Source organism: Penaeus chinensis, chromosome 31, assembly GCF_019202785.1.
Source record: "Penaeus chinensis breed Huanghai No. 1 chromosome 31, ASM1920278v2, whole genome shotgun sequence".
In the NCBI taxonomy this organism is placed as follows: domain Eukaryota; kingdom Metazoa; phylum Arthropoda; class Malacostraca; order Decapoda; family Penaeidae; genus Penaeus; species Penaeus chinensis.
Genome location: NC_061849.1, coordinates 2,627,625 through 2,650,105, shown reverse-complemented (window position 1 = coordinate 2,650,105; position 22,481 = coordinate 2,627,625). Strand labels below are relative to the sequence as shown.

The 22,481-nt window shown below is 34.7% G+C and overlaps 1 protein-coding gene across 1 annotated transcript in view; it reads right to left on the bottom strand.

Annotated features, from left to right (window-relative positions):
- Positions 1-11,566: 11,566 nt before the first annotated feature.
- Positions 11,567-22,481, bottom strand: part of LOC125041939 (vacuolar protein sorting-associated protein 13-like) — a 76,506-nt gene continuing 65,591 nt past the window's right edge. The window contains 15 exon segments of the mRNA XM_047637358.1: positions 11,567-12,384; positions 14,899-15,060; positions 15,364-15,501; positions 15,625-15,742; positions 17,362-17,531; positions 17,716-17,837; positions 18,018-18,135; positions 18,303-18,498; positions 18,701-18,828; positions 19,285-19,404; positions 19,587-19,765; positions 20,697-20,832; positions 20,985-21,065; positions 21,210-21,381; positions 21,730-21,956. Of these exon segments, the coding sequence (XP_047493314.1) occupies positions 12,331-12,384; positions 14,899-15,060; positions 15,364-15,501; positions 15,625-15,742; positions 17,362-17,531; positions 17,716-17,837; positions 18,018-18,135; positions 18,303-18,498; positions 18,701-18,828; positions 19,285-19,404; positions 19,587-19,765; positions 20,697-20,832; positions 20,985-21,065; positions 21,210-21,381; positions 21,730-21,956 (2,121 nt within the window). The 3' untranslated portion in view covers positions 11,567-12,330.

Below are 22,481 nucleotides of genomic sequence, written 5' to 3'. Positions count from 1 at the left end.
AACTTTAAAATATCCCTTTTTATTCATAAATAACGAATAATTCAACTTGGGATTTGATCACTGTTGGATGAATATCGCAAATATACACTTGGAAATGTTCTTTGACGAGGCTAGGAGCACATATGCTAGTGTGCGGATGACTCTGACCTGGAGCTGCATGGCTGAAACACCGCTCCAACGCGACGACGCATGCCTGAGATGACGTCACTGAAGATGCTGCTCTTTCATGACAGTTTGTGGCAGCACGGGTGCACAAGGAGAATCTATGCCGTACGTCCGAGCTGTTGAGAATCGTGCCGACGCCCTGACATGTGTACCTGAAGAGTGGACGCAATGAGATAAGGTAGAGGTGGGTGCGGTGGCAGTTAGTAACCAGGAGGCTGCCAAGACAGTATTTCTGACTTCAGTGCTCAGGTTTGCAGAGGCGGAATCACTACTGTGGGGAGGAGGACAATAAGGATGAAGAGTAGGACTAAGGGGGCAGACAATGAAGCTTACTGTGCAGTTGGAGATAGACTGGAGGATGTTGGGAAAGTAAAAGGAATGTGTTCTGAAGGATGAGTAATGACCTGGGTGGATGATTCTGAATGGATAGAAAAAAACGGTCTACCCCCTTGGGTCCCAATAAGGGATAAGGGCGAGGCGACTAACCAAGGGAATACCGTGCCTATAACTTCCAGAGGCCGTTCAGGAGTGACACAAAACCAGTCATTCATCCTTTCAGCACGGCTCTCACACCTTAGGCAGTGGACAGAAGAAGGGGGTGAAAAGAAAAAGGAAAAGGAAAGGAGAGAGGAAATGACCATGTAAAATTAGATGAGGCGAGGGCTTAGCTCTAAGGTAGGGGTTATCCCTTACCATTGGCCTCAGTCTCCATCTCCTAAGCCTCCCACGACAACAACGAGCAAGCTATTGGGAGTCTCAAAGAAAAATACTATCATCCCTACCTCACCGTTATCTATTTCCCCACGGATGGCCGTTCTTGTAATTTAGCAAATTCTTCCGGTGAAATGTGAAGGGGCTCTATTTCTGGTAAGACCAGAGGATGATCACGTTTAAGTTTGGAGGATCGTATTTGAACAATTGGAAGTCGTGCTCCGTGAGCTGTGATAAGCCAAGCGACTGGCATAGATACCTTGTTCCTTTTTCGTTTGCACAAAGTAGTGTCCAGTGATCAGGATTTCGCCTTTTGGACGTTCATTTAGGAGTCGTTATATGTTCTTTGGGATTTGGGAAAAAGGGATGCCATTAATTGATATTGGTAATGATTATTTAGCCAGTTTACGTATAGACAGTTTTTTTTAAACACAAATAAAAACAGAATGGCTGAGCATCCTGAGAACAACAGCTCTCTTGTTGGGGCACCTTATGATATAACAAAGAACAGACACTATATCGCAATGCTTATGATTATCATAAAAACTAATCAAAAATATATATAATGCACAAGATGATATCCATATACCTCCTCCCCAGTCTCTTGTACGTTGTTGTCTTAGGGTGGGGGTGGGGGGGGGTAGGAGACGGAGATTGAGACCCAGTATTGGGCCACTTACCCTAATCGTTAATCTATTTTTACCCTTTTCGCCACAATAATTTACCATAGTGCTATATGACCTTTGATGTCTAGCACATTTGTTTTAATCATTATTATATCCATATATATACACACCTATATATATATATATATATATATATATATATATATATATATATAAATATACATATATATACAAATATATATATGTATATAAATGTATATAAATATATATATAAATATATATAACTATATATATAAATATATATAAATATATACATAAATATATATAAATATATATAAATATATATAAATATATATATATATATATATACACACACGTGGATATATGTTTATATATATTTGTATATATATATACATATATATATATATATATATATATATATATATATATATATATATAAATATATATATATATACACACACGTGGATATATGTACATATATATTTGTATAAATACCTATATATATATACATTTCTTAACTCCGTCAACGAGCCGAAGACGCTCGTTGACGGAGTTAAGAAATGTTTATATGTCCCTTTTACATTGATGGAACGGAAACGTACGAAAATTTAAGGTCCTATGGGAAAATATACTTGATCATTTATATTAAAACGGTTTATCATTTTTTGGATGTTTGTAAAAGAAAGGCAGGCATTGCTTCGAGTAATCCTAAAAACTCCACAGAGGATAGAATAAATATTCCCCTTTATTAGTTACTACCACACAAATACACAATACTGCAGAACTTAACTTAGATAAGGGTAAAAAGGAGCTGCCGATCCATTCTTCTGCTCTGTCGCCTTCCTCTGTCCTCTATCTCTCCGAACTGCCTCTGCTCCGTTTATGTGTCGCGACCTCTGCTCTCGCCTGCTCTATGCCTGAGGCTGTCACGGAATTCCAGGCGAACGGTCTCGGCGGTAGTTAAGAGGGCAAAGTGATAGGAAAAGGGGTCGTTTGTTTAAACACACACACACACACATATATATATATATATATATATATATATATATATATATATATATATATATATATGTGTGTGTGTGTGTGTGTATACACACATACATATACACACATGTGTGTATATATATATACATAATATATACACACATACATACATACATATATACACACACACATACATACACTTGCACATACACATGTATATGTATATATATTCACATACACCTGTGTATATATACATATATAAATATACATAAAGACACTCGTGCACACATATGCATATATTCATATGCATGTATATACATACACACATATAAATATATGCATATATACATACATATATATAAATATATACATATATGTACATACATATATAATATATATACATGTATATATACACACATGTGCGTATATATACTGTATATATATACACATACGTATATCTTTGTACTGTATATATATATATATACTTATGTATATCTACATACTGTATATTAACGTATATATACTGTATATATATACACATACGTATATCTTTGTACTGTATATATATATATATATATATATATATACTTATGTATATCTACATACTGTATATTAACGTATATATACTGTATATATATATAATATATATATATACTTATGTATATCTACATACTGTATATTAACGTATAAATACTGTAAATATATACACATACGTATATCTTTGTACTGTATATATATATATATATACTTATGTATATCTACATACTGTATATTAACGTATATATACTGTATATATATACACATACGTATATCTTTGTACTGTATATATATATATATATATATATATATATATATATATATATATATATACTTATGTATATCTACATACTGTATATTAACGTATATATATTGTATAAATGTGTATATATTGTATAAATGTATATATATACTGTATATATTGTAGAAATGTGTATATATACTGTATATACTGTATAAATGTGTATATATTGTATAAATGTGTATATATACTGTATATATTGTATAAATGTGTATATATACTGTATATATTGTATAAATGTGTATATATACTGTATATATATTTGAATATATACTGTATATATGTATATATATACTGTATACATGTATATATATACTGTATATATGTATACATATACTGTATATATGTATACATATACTGTATATATTGTATAAATGTGTATATATACTGTATATATATGTGTATATATACTGTATATATATGTGTATATATACTGTATATATATGTGTATATATACTGTATATATATATGTATATATACTGTATATATGTGTGTATATATACTGTATATATGTGTGTATATATATACTGGTGTGTATATATATATATATATATATATATATATATACTGTATATATGTGTATATATATACTGTATGTGTATATATATACTGTATATATGTGTATATATACACTGTATATATGTGTATATATACACTGTATATATGTGTATATATATACTGTATATGTGTATATATATACTGTATATGTGTATATATATACTGTATATATGTATATGTATATATATGTATATGTATATGTGTATATATATATATATATATATATATATATATATATATATGTATATACTGTATATGTGTGTAAGGGTATTTAAAACCTTAAACATATGGTTTAGCAGGAGTAGTGAAAGGGACGGTTGGCTTAACCTCTTTTATTTCAGAAGCGTAAGCAACACAGATATTCACACGATACAAGTCTGGGCAAGGCTTAGCGCTAGGTCGTCAGCCCGGAGGGGGGGCGCGCGGCTGGAGCCAGCCTGACCCGACAAGCGGTCGGCAGGAACTCTCTGAAGTGACTCTCTCCTGACCCGGGTCATCCTGAACCTTATGTATTGGTGGGTGGCGTGGAGCGCGCCCTCTGGGGCCGCCGGCTGGCAAGGCCAGCATGGCCACGCCACGCTGGAGCTAACCTTGTGGGAGCTATTTATACATACTTATAATGTGTATATATATACTGTATATAGGTGTGTGTATATATACTGTTTATATATGTATATATACTGTATATATACTGTATATATATGTATATATATGTATATATATGTATATATACTGTATATATATGTATATATATGTATATATATGTATATATACTGTATATATATATATGTATATATATATATGTATATACACTGTATATATATGTATATACACTGTATATATATGTATATACACTGTATATATATGTATATACACTGTATATATATGTATATACACTGTATATATATATGTATATACACTGTATATATATGTATATACACTGTATATATATGTATATACACTGTATATATATATGTATATACACTGTATATATATGTATATACACTGTATATATATGTATATACACTGTATATATATGTATATACACTGTATATATATATATGTATATACACTGTATATATATGTATATACACTGTATATATATATGTATATACACTGTATATATATGTATATACACTGTATATATATGTATATACACTGTATATATATGTATATACACTGTATATATATGTATATACACTGTATATATATGTATATACACTGTATATATATATATGTATATATACACTGTATATATATGTATATACACTGTATATATATGTATATACACTGTATATATATATGTATATACACTGTATATATATGTATATACACTGTATATATATGTATATACACTGTATATATATGTATATACACTGTATATATATGTATATACACTGTATATATATGTATATACACTGTATATATATGTATATACACTGTATATATATGTATATACAGTGTATATATATGTATCTATATATTTTGTCATAATGCTGTGTGGCCTTTGATGTCTGACACATTTGTTTGTTTTGACCATTGGTCATTCTGGAAATCCACAAGCATCGCCTTGTGAACCTAAAACAATCTTAGCCGGGGGTTTCGACCTCAAGCCCTACTCTCTCCCTTCATTCTGAATGTTTTGAGTTTATCTAGGTATATACCCGTAATAAGTGAAGTGTTGCATAAGTGGAACAAAAACACAGGAAATGGCAGGCGAGATAACTTTGATGATAAGGGTAGAGTTATTCGGTTGTTTCATTACCTTAGTGTTCGGATTCGGTTACGGGATTTAAAGATAGCTTTGAGTTGTGCGAAGGTACCATGAAATTCATGAAACTGGGAACGGTTTTGTAATATTGCTAATTAAGTTATGTGCAAAATTAACGAAGTAATTATTGGTATAATATGAAATTTTAGTCGAATCTCGAGACTGACTTGGCTATACTTTTATCATGTGATTCCTTTTTTAGAATTGAATCGATATATGTGTTTCTGCGGTTATTTAAGTTTGTCTGGCGTCTTTCTGTATAGTATTTGCTGCGGGTATAGCGAATCTCATGAGATGATTCCTCGTTCGCCGATGTCTAAAGGTAATCATTTTGCATAAAGGCGCTGAAGCTTGTCTGAAGATCCTTAATTGGATTTTACTGGAAAATACTCATTACTCCTGACAGAGAAAAAAAATGTAAGAGTTTTCGTAAACAATATTAGGGGTCGTTAGAAACAGTAAACTAAATCCCAACATACATCAGTTGTGAATTTCCTAAACTGGTCAATTTTGTCTTCGTTTAAATCTCTGTAGGTTACTTTTATTTCCTTTGTTTCCCTTTTTAAGACTAAGGATTTTGGAGGTTACAAAGTGGCGAAATGGTCAGAGATGGTAGTGTGGATGATACCGCTTGTTAAATGCTTAGATAGTTGGTTGGTCCAGATGTGACCTATCAGTGTCTGGTGTGTGACTCACCTGGTAGGTTTGGTGAGTGAATTGAATGCCATTATGGGTGATTGACGGAAAACTATTTTGATTTGAATGGGGCTATGGGTGATTGACCTCCCCCCAATCCCCTGCTTGTTGTTGTTAGGGGGCTTAGGGGAGATGGGGACTGAGGCCCAATGTAGGGGATCACCCTGCCTTGGACCTCAGCCCTCACCTCAACTAATTATGCAAGGTCTTTTCTTCTTTCCTTTTCCTCTTCATACTCTTCTGTCCGCATATTCTAATCGTTAACTCATTTTATCGTCTTTGCCACTATACTTTATCATAATGACCTTTCGTCTAGCCCATTATTTGTTTTAACCATTCTAGGGATCCACAAATATCGCCATATGAACCAAACAGTTTCCTTAGTCGTGCGGCTTCACCTCTTAACCTGAGATGTTGACGTGGCAGATTAAAAAAAAATATGGGTAGTTGGTGTAAGAACAATTTTGAATTGAATAGGGCTATGGATATAGGCATAAAACAGTTTTAATTTGAATAACAATTTTTAATAGGGCTATATGTGGTCGATGTAAAAAAAAAAAAAAAATAGAATAGGCTGTGGGTAATTGGTGTTTAAAAAAACTTTTTTTTTTATTGAATAGGGATATGAGCATAGTCGTAAAAACAATTTCGAATTTAATAAGGCTATGGGTGTTTGACATATAAAAAAGAATAATTGACGTAAAAAAAATTCAATTAAATAGGGCTATGAAGTTTTATATTGTCATTCATTCTATCAAATAAATATTTAAAATTCTTGTGCGGTCTTTTGTATAAACTGCGCCGACCATCAAGTTTACCTGCTGATTTTTAATTTCTATAAAAACGCTTCAAAACAATGCTTCATAATGGTTCACTTTGGCCGTAGGTGTGAATCGTGGCAAATCCCTTACATGCAAGACACACTTTGGAGGGATAAATTATCAGAGTAGGCATTGTAATTAACGACATTGAAGAAATGCTACACATATGTAGTTAATTTGCTTTCACAGAAGGATAGAATATTAAAGTTAAGGTTCAGAGGACATAAGCATAGGTATACGAATGTATCAAGATAGAGAGGGATGTTGATATTTAGACTAGTAACAGATTACATTAATTGGCGACCTAAGGACATTGCCGAGAGAGAAATTACAGTCCGGATTAACGAAACGTGAAATAGAATGGAGAAATGTAGTTAGTTTAATTTGTGACATGCATAATTCGACGTTACTAACACCGTGTAACGGAAATTTAAAAGTTTCCAACATATTATTTAATTATTGGAAAACTTCTGCTGCGTCAATATCTAAGGTCATTAGATGCGTATACAAAATATAGGATGGGTGGGGGTTGTGGACAGAGCCCCCAGGTTAAGTTTTTTGGTTCAAGGCAATGTTTGTGGATTTCCAGAAGAGTCAAAACAAATAAATGTGCAAGATATCAAAGATTACACAGCATTGTGGTAAAGTAGTTTGGCGGAAAGGGTAAACCAGAGTTAACGATTTGGATATGTAAACAGAAGAAAGGGGCGAAGTAAAGAAAAAAGGAAAGAGGGAAAAGAAAAGACCTTGCAAAATTTGTTGAGGCAAGGGCTGAGGTCCAAGGCAGGGGTGATCCCCACATTGGACCTCAGCCTCCGTCTCCTAAACACCCACCCTGGAAACTGAGGCCCAGTGTAGGGACCTCAGCCCTTGGCCCAACCAGTTTTGAATGGTCTTTACTTCTCCTCCACTCCTTTTATTTCTCTTCTCCAACCCCCTCTTCTGTCCACTTCCTAAGATGTGAGAGTCGTGTTGAAATGATAAAATCTGGTTTTGACATGTGGCACGTCGCCCCTCTTTACTCCTGCAACCACCTTCCTTTAGTGCAATATGAACCTTGGTGTCTAGCACATTTATTTTGCTTTTTAACCATTGACCATCATGTGCGTTAATGCAAATCAAGATCCATAGACCTCGAGTGGCATTGTCCTTTATCTCTTCAATTAGACGGTAGATATGTGAGATGATATGCAAATCATATCATATAAATGTGATTTTTTCACTTGCTCACTTAATCTACTGTACATTCTCGATCTCTATGTTTGTGATTTCTTTTTGCTAGTACATTTTTTTTTGTAAATTGGATAAAAACAAAGAAAACTGTACTCATTCAACTTTATTCCAAGAGTTACTGATACAGCTAGCAATATTTTGGGTTATTATGTAACAAACAATATAAAACTGCAAACAAAAAACTACACAAATAAATAAAAATACTAATAATATGAAAGATTGGACATTCTTTTAAAAATAAACTTTGTTACAAGTCACACAAGTACCATTTCTAGCAGAATTGCCATGAATGAAATAAAAACAATTGAGTTTCTTTTCATTTAACTGGTCTGTTCATTAAGGCCATTGATCTGAACCAATATCTTGTTCAGAACTGATATCTAAGTACTAATGCCAAGCATTTCTGTTATATTGATGCTCTTGTCTTGAAAAGGTGTTGAAGAGAAAATCTGAAAAGCTCCATAGCTAAGTGGTGAGAAATAAGTAACCTCAATTATCTTCAAATTTCTAGTTCCTCACAGCCTTTTTACAGGAACTGACTTTATTGTGTGTGTGTGTGTGTGTGTGTGTGTGTGTGTGTGTGTGTGTGTGTGTGTGTGTGTGTGTGTGTGTGTGTGTGTGTGTGTGTGTGTGTGTGTGTGTGTGTGTGTGTGTGTGTGTGTGTGTGTGTGTGTGTGTGTGTGTGTGTGTGTGTGTGTGTGTGTGTGTGTGTGTGTGTGTGTGTGTGTGTGTGTGTGTGTGTGTGTGTGTGTGTGTGTGTGTGTGTGTGTGTGTGTGTGTGTGCGTGAGTGTGTGTGCATGTGTGTGTATGTGAACATGCATATGCATATCTATGCAAGTGCATGTTCATTTTTTTTTTGTATTCCAATGCATAAAAGAAAAAACAAAAAAAACAAAACAATTATATATATATACCAAGTACATGACAAGGAGTGCTTTACTCTGTCTGAGAATCTTATACAAGACTTAAGAGAGAATTATATTCATATGTCTAACTTAACCTTTCTCATTTACAATTCAATCCTTATTAATACCTTCAATTTCTATAATTATTTTACTTTCCTTTTTTGTTGTTCTCTTTGTCTCTATCATGATTTCCAAATTCTTTTCTCCTCTCCATTATCATAAACAAATTATCCATGAACAAATGTTCTACACAAGTAACACTATATAATAACAATTATCACCCACATATATACCTAAATATGGAATATAACACAGTAATGCAACACCCATCTATCAATTTCAGTGATAAAGCAAAATATGGAATGACTAACCACTATATACAAATTCAAATTATATACAATTATGGAAGAAAAAATACTGTAAAGAACACTAGGGTAAGGTTTTTCAAGATAAATATCAGACTTTATGATACCACTTGGCAGGCCTGATGCCCACGATCTTGATACTAACCAGTGAAGTTCATTATCATTACCTACACTAGTGTGCTTATACAGACAACTAGATGAACTGCCAATCCTGAAGTACTACATCAAGTTCACAGTACTGAACAAATAAAAATATAATTCTTATTAGATTAGAGGTTCGAAAAAAATATATACATATATTATCTTTTTAGAGATGTTCCTTTATGATGATTGATTGTAGAATGAGAGGATTCTTTTTTTACTATAATCATAAGGGCATTTTTACTTATTCTATATTTCTGTTAATCATCAGTTCTAAGTCAGCCAGCTGGAAGCCTTGCTTTTATATTTGTTATTTTTTTTATCATATCTACATTTCTTATGAGAAATCTAATGTATTAACAATGACATTCATGATAATTTTTAAAACAAAAAATATATGATTATTAAATGTAACATCCTTTCCTATCTCACAAAAACATCAAACTGGAAACAGCTCTTGCAAAGAAAACCCTCTATAACAATCACAATAGTGTGTATGACATAAATCAAGAGAAAACAAAAAACTCTAAGATTCTTTGTAAAAATCTTCACACAAGCAGTAAAAAAACAAAGAGCAATTTGATGCTCAAACTCAAAGAAAAGAAAAAAAATCCTACACCAAACACAAACCAGACTTCCGTAATATCACATTCTAGTCATGTCTCTGTTATGAGGCTATCCTATTCCCCAAGCAAATAGGTAAGCTGCTGGTAGCCTCATCATTAAAGCTAATATAAAGACCAATTTTTCTTGAAGAAGGGTGGAAACAAAGTTCCATTTCATAACTAGTAAGTCATGTCGCAAAACTTCCAATACAGTTTTTTCTTTTGTCTGAGGAAGAAGTTGCAGCACAGAGAGAAACCTTAAGAAATACCCAATTACTGTTCTGTGGTATTCTCTGTATTATAAGTACTCCTCATTTTCAACAACAACAAAAAATTAAGTCACATGCCTAACACTGGAAACCAACATATAAAACCAGAAACACATCAAAGGAAAACAGGACATATACAAAGAACATTACTTTTCATTCAAGTTCTCTATGCAGTACTGTCTGGATCACAACATATTCCCTGAATGTGTATCTAAGTAGAGTGAAAATATATACCTCATTACATAACTCTTTCTTTGGTTTTTAATTAAATTCATAAATATTTCCAGGATTACACTTATCACAATTATTTATTACTTTATTAATGCATTAATGATGGAGATGCCTCTATATTGCATTTATCATGGTAATTGCTAGCTAAATTTTAAAAATCCTTTTCTGACATCTAGCATGTTTTTAAAGATTCATTCTGTTAACTTTTTCATTCAATACTGTGGTTATGCAATCATTATCAACTATGTTTTGTTATCATGTATGTTTTTGCTTTATAAGTTATTCTGCATCAGAATAATTTTTCCTATTACCTTTGTGAAAAATATGACAGACCACCATTATAAGTAGAAGGTGAGCCTAATAACAGAAATTTAAAAAATCTCAATACTTGTTCATAAGTCTATTTAACACAAGAATAAACATTGCCTTGAGTACCTGAACGACATGAACAAAATCAATATACTACAAGATTTTACTACCAAGAGCCACACATGTATTTTCAGATTATGGTAAAAATATGCAATAATTACACATGTGGCAACTAGTTCAGTGAAAAAAATCACTGCCACTGCCAAAGACCCTACTATTTTTTTGCAATGCTTTGCAGCAAAAAAACATATTATAGGTTATAGTAGCAAGAGACAAAGCATTTACCTGTAACAGCAATAGTGGTAAATATTTACATAAATTCATGCTATTTATCATGTATTTGCAAATTTCATGTTTTCTTCTGTATATCTAAAAATAATATAAAATATTCTTCCAGGGATATAAGAGATGCACATGTATTAACCACAAAACAATAATTTCACAAAAAAGCAACTGGTAAAGGTATGTAATCATGGTATTATGCATAGCAGATAGTTTGCACAGACCACTAACCAATGCAAAAATCTTTGATATACTACAGCACTTGGTTCAATATAAAATTGGAAAAGCACTGATCTAATGCATTGTTAATGCAAATATGTGAATTCATGTAAAAAAAGGTAATCTAAGGCTGTAATTTAAGCTTTTTGCTAAACATCCCTGATGATAACCCACTGCAAAGCTTTGATAAAAACTTGACAGCTTTCATATGAAGGTCCCTAAAGTTTTGTGAATTTTTACAAGCACACCGTTACCTATGGTATTGGAATTCCCTGTCCACTCACCATACAGCATGCAAATAGTTCTGAAGTTCCATCATGGGCATTCTCTGATACTTCAAGGCAATTAATATCGTATCCTTACACCAGGTTTATTTTTTTTTTTTTCGTTCACTGAAATCATAACTGCATAAGGCGAAGGATCTGTTCAAGACCCAAGAGACAAATTGGGATTATGATGGTCCATTCCTCCTGCCAGGTCGTTGGATGCATCTGCAATGCCATGCAAGATGTGATGTCCCTATTTGGAGCTCTTTGTCTTCTGGTAAGCTTCAATTACTGCAGTTAGGAATGCCTTTAAAAGAAAAAAAAAAAAAAACATTAATTAGAAAAAAAATTGATGAAACCAGAAACACAAAAAAAATGTATTCAAATTCAAATAACATTATGAATATCAAGAAATCCCTTATTTTTTACATGTTTAAATACTTTTAAATGTGAATGGTAATAAAATGTACATGCACAAGGAAGCAATTTTAACCTAATATTTTTTTTAAACCTTGAGGTGAATTATATACATAAGAATGTAGATGTATTATCTCATATAAAGGCAGACCACATACAATATCCAATTTAACTGATAAGCAAAACAACATGGAATAAAGTCTGACAAAAGAATAAAGGCTTGTCCATACAAGTGGTCATGATCAGTGGGCACTTCAGTGAGCAACTGTAAAGGAAACTACTTGTTTACAGAAGAGTTTGACTGCCTGTGATGTCATCTCTATTTGTGCCTGCCTGTGTGCACATCGATCATGCCCGCTTGCGTGGACAGGCTTTAAGATGAACACACTATGCTAATGCTTCTGGATTCACCTAGATGATGAAGATTTATGATGATTTTATCTACCCTGAAGGGGTAGAATCCATTTGTAAGCATCTGTTGCTATGCCAAGGAACAACTACCCAGCTGATATTCCCAATACAGCCATATATTACTGTTTAAAGGATGATTACATCTCTTTTCTCTGAAGCCCCTAATACACCTCCACACACACAACACACAATAAAAAAAAATGTGCTTGGGGCGAATGTAGATACTGCTTGAGGAAAAATACCCACAATTAGAGAGACTTATTTCTATGATTTTTGTGACATCTGTTTGCAAACAGTTATCTGAATACAAACAAAAAATTTAAATACAATATATGACTACTGTGAAAGATTTTATCACTGTATGATACCTCCATGGAAAATCCTATTGGGTATTTTTGCATATTACACATTTTACCTAACTAGCCTCATACATCCAGCTTTATACATTTCTTAATCCTTTCATCCCCCCCCCCCCCATATTGTTTTGACACCATAGCATTTCAGTGATCAAGTCATCTAAAAGCTGACAATGTTTATACAACACTACAGTGCCTCTGAATGGATTTTTATTCACTATTCACATTAACAAATTTTCAACTGAAATCCAACTCATTTAATAAGAAGTTATACAGAATGCAAATTCCAATCCTATACAAGCATAAAATCATTACATGTAGAAAAGGTATGAATGAGAATAAATATATTCGCAATACAAGAGATGTATTTAACTGGATCTGATTATATCTTCATCTGAGATACATGTATTTCTGATGAAGATATAATCAAAACCAGTTAAATACATATCTTGTATTACGAAGATATTAATTATCATTCATACCCTTTCTACATCTGTCATCATGACTATGGTTCATAAATCATTACATGTGAGGTCCCGTAAAAACTTCTTCTGTGTGGATGCATGGGTGTGAGGATGCATGCATACCTGTCTCCCTGTGTGCATGCATGTTTGTATGAGTTCGTATGAGTTTGTACAATATATACACATCAGAGTCTGTACCTCGGCATGAGTATGTGCAATTGTGCAAGCCTAATCAGGAATGATAATGAAGGATCCCCACTTAATACACACAAAAAGGAGAAAATAGTCATTCATGTCATGTAGTCTTATTCTCATAAGCAAAATTAAAATATCAGACAAAGGCACAAACTAATTCTGAAGTATAGGATTGATATATCACCTGAGAAGAAAAAATCAAAATATAGTTTAAACATTATCATGAGAGAATGTGAGTCTAGTTTGACAAGAATTAGCATTACATTAAGACAAGGAATGTGTTGAAAATAGCTTCCATTCAATACTTTAAACTGCATTTCATAAATATCTAAATTCTCAGTCCTTTTAAAATCAAACCAATATCAAACATCTTTAAATGGTACCCATAGCAAGAATACTTCAGACCAAAGAATGCTTTCCCAATAATCATAGACACAGACACAAAACACGAGTCATAGAACAATGAAATCACTTCCTCTGATAGCCATCAACTGATGGACTACCTTTAACTGTATAAGGTACCTGCATCTCCAAGCTCTCATATGGAACCTGAATATAGCTGACAATGTCTTCTGCCACCTCCTTCTTGGGAGCTGATACTACAGCAGAATGTGGGATCACTTCGAATCCTTGTTCCACATGCCCCCTGACCTCGCTCCTGGGTGTAGATCCTCTCCCCTGTGAGCCAATATTGCCAAGCTGAGAAATGCCCTGGCTTACACCTCTCCCAGCTTGTACCACACCCGTGCTAAGGGCTCCCAACACACCAAAAAGACCTCTTCGCTTCTGGGTTTGCCTCTGTTGTTCTCCAGCTAAACTAGAGCTTGATCTATTGGGTGTGAACGAGCTAGAATGAAGACTATGTGTGCTACTAGGACCAGTGGAGGTGGGTGGAACTGGAGGTACAGCATGCATTGTACGTCCGTGCTGTCTACTGTGTGTCACATTTAGAGAAGAGCCTCTATTTTGGAAACTTACTTTGCCCTCCTCAGGATCTTTAAGTGGGACTAGCTTTGAGTTGTCTCCACCACCAAACACACCTAATACACGTTTCTTCTCTTGTCTGACAGATAAACGCAATCCCTTGGGAGTAATGAATGGTGGTTCTGACAGGTCCTCATACACATGAAGCCAGTCAACCTATAAAAAAAAGAAAGAAAGAAAAAAAAAAATATATATATATGCATTTCATATACTGACAAATATCACATATGCGTAATTAAAGTATAGTAGACTCTTAGATTTTAAAATAAACCGTGAAAAATATACATAAGGTATAGGCCTTTCAGACAGAAATTACATAAAAGTATGATAAACAACTGTAAAAATTCATGGTGAGTCTTTCAAAACTGCATACTCTTGACTTTATGGACAGATGAGAAAGTATACACCTAAAATTTTTTAATTAATTAGAAACAAAACAAAATTCAAACCAAAATGCACCTTCCAGTGGCCCAAGATGTCATTTCGTGTTATACACATTATCCTCTTGTCTGTGGCGATGAGCATAGAACGATTCTCTGCGATGATGGCATGGCCAACATACACATCTGTTTCAGCGTAACGACCTTTCTCCAATTCCTTGTAGGAGAGATAAGAAAAGAAAAAAATCAAATAGAAAAGCAAGATTAAAAGCAAATGAATTTCAAGGTATTTCATTTTTTTATATACTTTCACAAGTCAGTATCAAATGTCCTCACTTACACGTAGTAGCCTGGCTCCCTCGGCAAAATGTTGCACATATGGTCGCACAACATTATCTGGGCCTATGAACCTCGAAGGCCGTCTACGGCTAACTGTCTCTTCACCTGCTTCCGTCGCCCTTAATTACAAAATAAAAATCAATCCCATTAATTGCATTCAGTAAAAGTATATATAGCTTGGGCGTGTGCCAAGCAGCACATTTTTCATGCAAAAACTTGTTTTTACTGTATCATAAGTTACATCTGTATCCCATAACTGAAAACAGTGTTAACAACCGGACTGAAAAGCAGCTAAAACCAACACTATATAATACAATTAGCCCAAAAGCAGTAGATGATAACATGAAAATAAAACCCAGTGATAAATAAGAAAAAAAATAAATAACTCTCACTAATATAAACTGCAAAGAAATCCTACAAGACTAAGAATTTAGCAGAATTACATTTTTTCACCCATTTTTATCTCAATATGTACATAAAACAGCACACACACACACTGTACTTACAGCTTAACAGAGCAATCAAAATATTCACTAATCGCAGTAACAAATGAGCATACTTGACCAAACTATTGCAAAAATATGTGTATTGCAATCATGAAGTGAATTATACCACCATGAAAGTAACTTGCATGCATATATAAAACTTTTACCATAAGCGCAGTAATTAAACACTGAATAACTAATAAAACAGTTTAATCCAGACAAATGAACTTTGGCTGCTGATTACTTTGAAAACATAAAAGATTCCTATCACTTATCTCTAAATTTTTCTCAAGATCCCGCATATTCTAACTTTTCCAGTTTCCTTTGTCCCCCTTCCCCAAAATATTCAAATTAAACTCAGGCTCAGTATGCATAATCAAACAAGCACATTGCATACTGGAATGCCCAAGCATAAAGTAAAACTATATCAGATTTCAAAAGCAAACTTCTATCTAGGATATTTTCACTTCAAAAGAGTACCTCAGAGCTTTGAAAAAAAGTCCACCCTCAGAGCTGGAAATGCAAGACAACTGAAAATATCAATCTTCAGTCTGGTTAATCAATGGAACAAAATTAAGTTACACCAATCAAACTGTGATTGCTAACACAAGAGAATGATAAACAGTATGGAAAGGGAAGGAGGGAGAAGTGAGGAATAGATGTGACACTGTCAAGGTAAATCACAAAGAAAAATAGAGACGGGAGCAGCCAAAACACATGAATGTATCTTGAACACCTGTGAAAAATGTAGGACACTAAAATTGGAGAAAAAAAAATATTGTTGAAACAAAGGAAAAGGAAGTTGCAAGTGGACAAAGGAGATGGAAGCAATAAAGAAAACATGGGAGATCCTAAATAATACATAATGAGAGTGATCAAATTCACACAGCAAGAGACATAACCACATTTTTCGTTCTGTGAACTTATTTCTTCTCATTCATATCCTTTTGTTACGCTGAGCAAGGGTAGTGTGGGCAATATACCATAAAGACAAGGTAAGCAGATTAAAGAGGAAGAGAGAGTTAAATATGTAATGAAGAGAAAGAAAGAAAATAGAACAAATTTCAATCTACACAAAAATATTAATAAGATGAACAAAACCCAAGTAATAGAGGTTATCACAACCACTAATATAAGTGAATAAATTTTGCATTAGCTGATCATTTTTAAAAATAAAAAAATTAGAAGGGTGAAAGAGGGCAGCAACAGTAAGAAAATGCCTTCTGAGGCAGAACTGCCACTGGTATCCTCACCTCATAACAGCATCAAACGACCCGCTGGCAAAGTCGATGACGCCTGAGGCTGGTCGAGTAACAAGGCCAACCATGCCCTTGCCCATTCCCTTGAAGAACCCTTCCACACCTTCCTTTTTGGCCCCTTCAATGGGTTTTAGGAACACTCCGGTCACACCATCAAACACACCCTTTGTGGCAGAAACAAACCCAATTATTAATATAATGTTGCATGATCCAGGGCCCATCACATCTAAGCCTTATGGTACAAACTGGGGAATGAGCCTAAAAGACACTATTTTCCCCTGCTAAATGTAGAAGAGGTAGGAATGAAAATCAATATCTTCACAGACAGGTTTGTGTGAAGATACTTACTGTAACCATTCCCTTGCCTCCTCTGGCAAGACTTTCAATACCATCAGCAGGTTTGCGGTGCATTGCTTCCCTTCTCCTCCTCTGGTAGTCATCATCAAGAGTCAGGGCAGCAACTCCCTTGCCTTTACAAACAGGGTAACAATACTCAGTTCATACCTAAGAACACCTTCACTGATTTAGATACACTAAAGAAATAAATCACATTTCCTAAGCTTTCTCAAACATAATACAAAAGCCATTTGTATCATATTGTCCCAAGCTATTACAAAAACTACACAAGTTCAAGAAACGGAGTTGCTTACCAATAGTTCCTGTGATGCGAGACACAGCCCCAGCCGCACCACCAACCGTTGCTCCCATGAAGTTGGTTAGTCCATACAGCATTCCCTCTGCAAACTCTCCTGGACCTTCAATTGCACCCTATACATAAAGAAAAAAAATAACTTTCATGAACATATTTCTGTTTGATACTATATCTTCACAAATCTGTGATGACTACTCACCAAAATTTCTTTCTATTCACAAAGGCAAATGCCCTTATTCTAAAAATTACTTGAAACGACTTACAAAGGCAGATCTCACTATACCTGAATAGGCTCATAAAACAGGGACTCCACCCCATGCGTCAAGCCTATGACAAGTCCATATGGGTTGCCAATGACATCCAGCCCAAGCACAACTTTGAAGAGCTGCATTAGGAACTGTCCTCTGTAATGGCTAATCATCTCTTGTGTGAGCTGGCCCCACGTCATCCACTTATTTTGGCGCTCCATGTAAGATAATCTGTAATGTAGTTTGGAATGATTCAGTCGAGAAGAGATTTACATAATGCTACTGGCCACACTAAATCTTTAGATCATTATTTTTTTTCAAATCCTTAGATCCATGAATCTGCATGCTACTTCTTATTTTCCATTCACATTACATGATTGTAATTTAATAATCATTCTAATGCCCACTCTCTACAACATGCAATGCAACTTACCTAAAAACAACATCCTGGACCTCAGTCAGGGTCACTCCCACACTCTCCAGGAAGAGGTGAATGACCTGACCTCCCACAGGCAGACTGGCTCCTGACTCTGACCCACTCAAGGAGAAGCTCAGGTGCATCTGGCAGAGGAAATAATGACAGAAAGTCAGGAACAATGAGAGGGTCATGAGAAACATGGATAACATAACAATATGGAGATTGTGTATGTGTAAGAAAGAGTGAAAATGTGAGTGGGAGTTGGGGTAGGAGTCTGAGAGTATGGGTGGGAGTGGGAGTGGTTGTGGGAGCCAGAGTAGGGGTAAGGGTGGGAGTAGGGATAAGAGTGGGAGTGGGGCTAGGAGTCAGAGTGGGTGTGGGAGTAGGAGTGAGAATAGGGATATGAGTTGGAGTCAAGAGTTGGAGTGAGTGTAGATGTAGGAGTGAGTGAGCAAATGGGAATGAGAATGGGAGAGTGATAATAGAAGTACTGGGGGTAGGGGGTGGGGGAGGTTACAGAGAGATGCTGATGTAACCTTTGTCTTTATAAAGCCTCAAATATTCTACATTTCAGGAAGTGAACACCAAATGTCTCTTACTTTAATAGGAGAAAGATGCAAAAGGTCATAGTAGTCCTTCTGACCACTGATAGCTTGGCTATGGGCCCTCGTAGTCAAGGTTTCACGAACAAGTTTGTTATCCTCATCAAACTCTTCCATCTGCAACAAAACATTAGTTTTTTACATTCCTAAAACATGTAAATAATGATGAAAGTCCCCTAGATTTCAAGCATTAGTACTAACTTCAATTCCATCATTAACAAAATCAATACATCCTTTGCAGTATCATCTTAGGACTGCAATCTGTAAGCTACATTAAAGTACTTCTGAATACAACTCACCGAATAAAGATTGTCTGAGACGTCATTCGATGGGTATAGCACCTCTAGGACGGCATATACAAAAGGCAGTTCAACTTTAATGTGAAATTCTTGTATGAGCATTGCCAGATACTTGTACTGAGTGAAGCTTGGTGAGGTGAGTCTCTGCACGATGCTAACTTCACAGAATGGCTTGGCAACTGTACAGGAAGAGGGAGAGACAAACGCTATATACACCTTGGAGGAAAATTAACCTGCTAACTCCAGGTGATGGGGACATCTTGAAAAAATTTGGCCAAGGGGTGGGTGATTGGTGGGTCTTGTCACAAAAAACTTTGCCCTAGTGCAAGGGTGAATGGAATGTCTTGTCACAGGAAATTATTGCTGAGTGGCAGGTGATGAGGATGTGTAGCCATAAGTGCACAAAGAATTTTTTTGGCAGACTGACTCAGCAGGCCTTTTGGAGGAGGCTACTGCACTATTTCAACCAGTAAATGAGGGTGGAGTGTAACATCCCTGAGCCATGACACTATGCATGCCGTTAACCGTGGTCCAAGGTTTGTTATGGAAAATTGAATAAGATTAAGATATAAAAAAATATAACACAAATAACAGTGTTAATTATTGTTACTGTTCTACCTGGAGATATAATATGGAGGCTACCCACCAAAAAGTCAATTACCATCCCCATACAGCATAACAAATGACAAATATGGACCTCAGAAAATGGAAAAATAACAAAAACACATTGGTAAAGAGGGTGTAAAGATCTCAATACTATGTGGAGTGTTCAGATAGAGCAGTCCTGCAAGCCACACATCCAGTAGAATCATAGCTCAAGTTCAATATTCAGATTTTCATCCAAGTGTGAGAGTAAGATCCAACAACTTTAAGGTATTAAAAGCACAACTGAGAAGATTAAAAACATTAAATATATACAAAATATTCAGGAAAGCTCTCCTAAACAAGACATTAAACTTACTGAAATCAAGAAGGTGATGATTCCATATCTGTAATGGATCCACACATTAACCTTCATTTAACCTAACCAATTCCCTGCTAAATAATAACAGGGCGAAGTTAAAGATGATAACGAAGGATCACCTTATCCTCCTATTACAGAATACACACCTGTCTCAGCCATGACACTTCTAGGGGGAGGAACTCTTGCTAATACAACTGGGAACATCACATCTGTCATCTGGTTGTCAATCTGAAGGCTGTTAATTTTCAGATGGATCTGTCGTTGGTGGGGTGACGTTCGCAGCTAATAAAAATAAAAGAAACATCACTCTTCATTCACTTACTCATTCTTGGTCATAACTAGAGTAGCATCTTACATATTAAGTTTATGAAACCTCCATTATCAAATTTTCTGGCAAAATATACAGAATCCACTAAAACACTATAACAGTTTACCTCAAACCAGATCCCAGGCTGGAATGTCCTTCGAATGTTTTTGTGGAAAGGCTTGAGAATTCTCATGCTTTCAAAATCCACCTACAGAAGAAGAAATAGGTAAAAATTTCAGTTAAAATTGATAATATTTCTTTTAATATGTAACTAGATACACAATATGCCACATCTGAGTATCAGACCATGCACAGAATATATAATGGTAGAATCTATACCATGAACACTTACCTCAAAATTATCTCTTATCACATAGTATGACTGAATAGGAGCACCTCCTGAGAATGTTTTTAGCTGAGCCTGATACAAGTTGTGGCAGACTTCCAGTTCAGTCGTCTGGTTTTGTGTGAAAGGACGGTATTTTCGGCCCTTGATTTTACGGTATTCCCACACAACACCAGAGCTGCAAACAAATTCCATTAGTAATTAGTCTAAGTTATGAGTTCTGTAATTAAACTTATCCTTTTGTAGGAAAAAACACAATTTGTGACTTTGGCGATTGTAAATAAAAGATGTCTTATATTAACCTCACCAATGATGAGGGATATTATCAAACATCAATACAGAATACCATATTGAATTCAACCATATCAAACTTTATTCAAAAGCAATAAAATCAAAACATAAATCTCAACATTTTGTCCATCCTTTTACTGTGGTATTGGATCAAGTAAATCAATCATTAAACAGGATTTTCAGATACATATAGATATCTTTTTAAAATGAAAAATACCTTGTCCCTTGATCTCACCTAGCCAAGCTCATGTATGCAACCTCCTTCTTCTTAACATCATCAACTAATGAAAGGTCTATGCTGCTTAGTGAGAACTTCAGTTCCTGGTTAATGCGTTCTGACTCGACAGCATTTAAGGCAGCCGTGGCAATCTCAATTTCATCCGTGAAGAGCAAACATCGTTGGTTTCCAAAGAGGAACACTACCCAGTGGACTGTATCATCATTCATCTGACCACGCTCATCCTGTTCAGTGGAAAAGGATGAAAGGGTTATGTATGCCGCCAAAACAACTCCATAAGACATCAGAACAGCGTGACCATCTGCTTTGAATAATCTAATATCCAATACAAATTCACTTAATCTTTCTCCTCTTCTAAAACATTGTACAAGTATTTCTAAAAATTATGTTGCTCATTCTTAAAACATGTATTTCTAAGGCACTGTTTCCATTCTTAACAATTCATAAATGCATACAAGTTGGTTAAAACAAAATTGCTCATCAGATAAAAATCAAACATAATGAGTAAAATTAAGTAACAATATATCTAGATAAAACAGACAGCATATAAACAGTATTAATAAATGTATCTGTGTGTGTGTGTGTGTGTGTGTGTGTGTGTGTGTGTGTGTGTGTGTGTGTGTGTGTGTGTGTGTGTGTGTGTGTGTGTGTGTGTGTGTATATATATATATATGTATGTGTGTATATATGTATCTATATATATATATATACATACTGTACAGTAACTTTCTGCCACAAGGTTTCTCCTA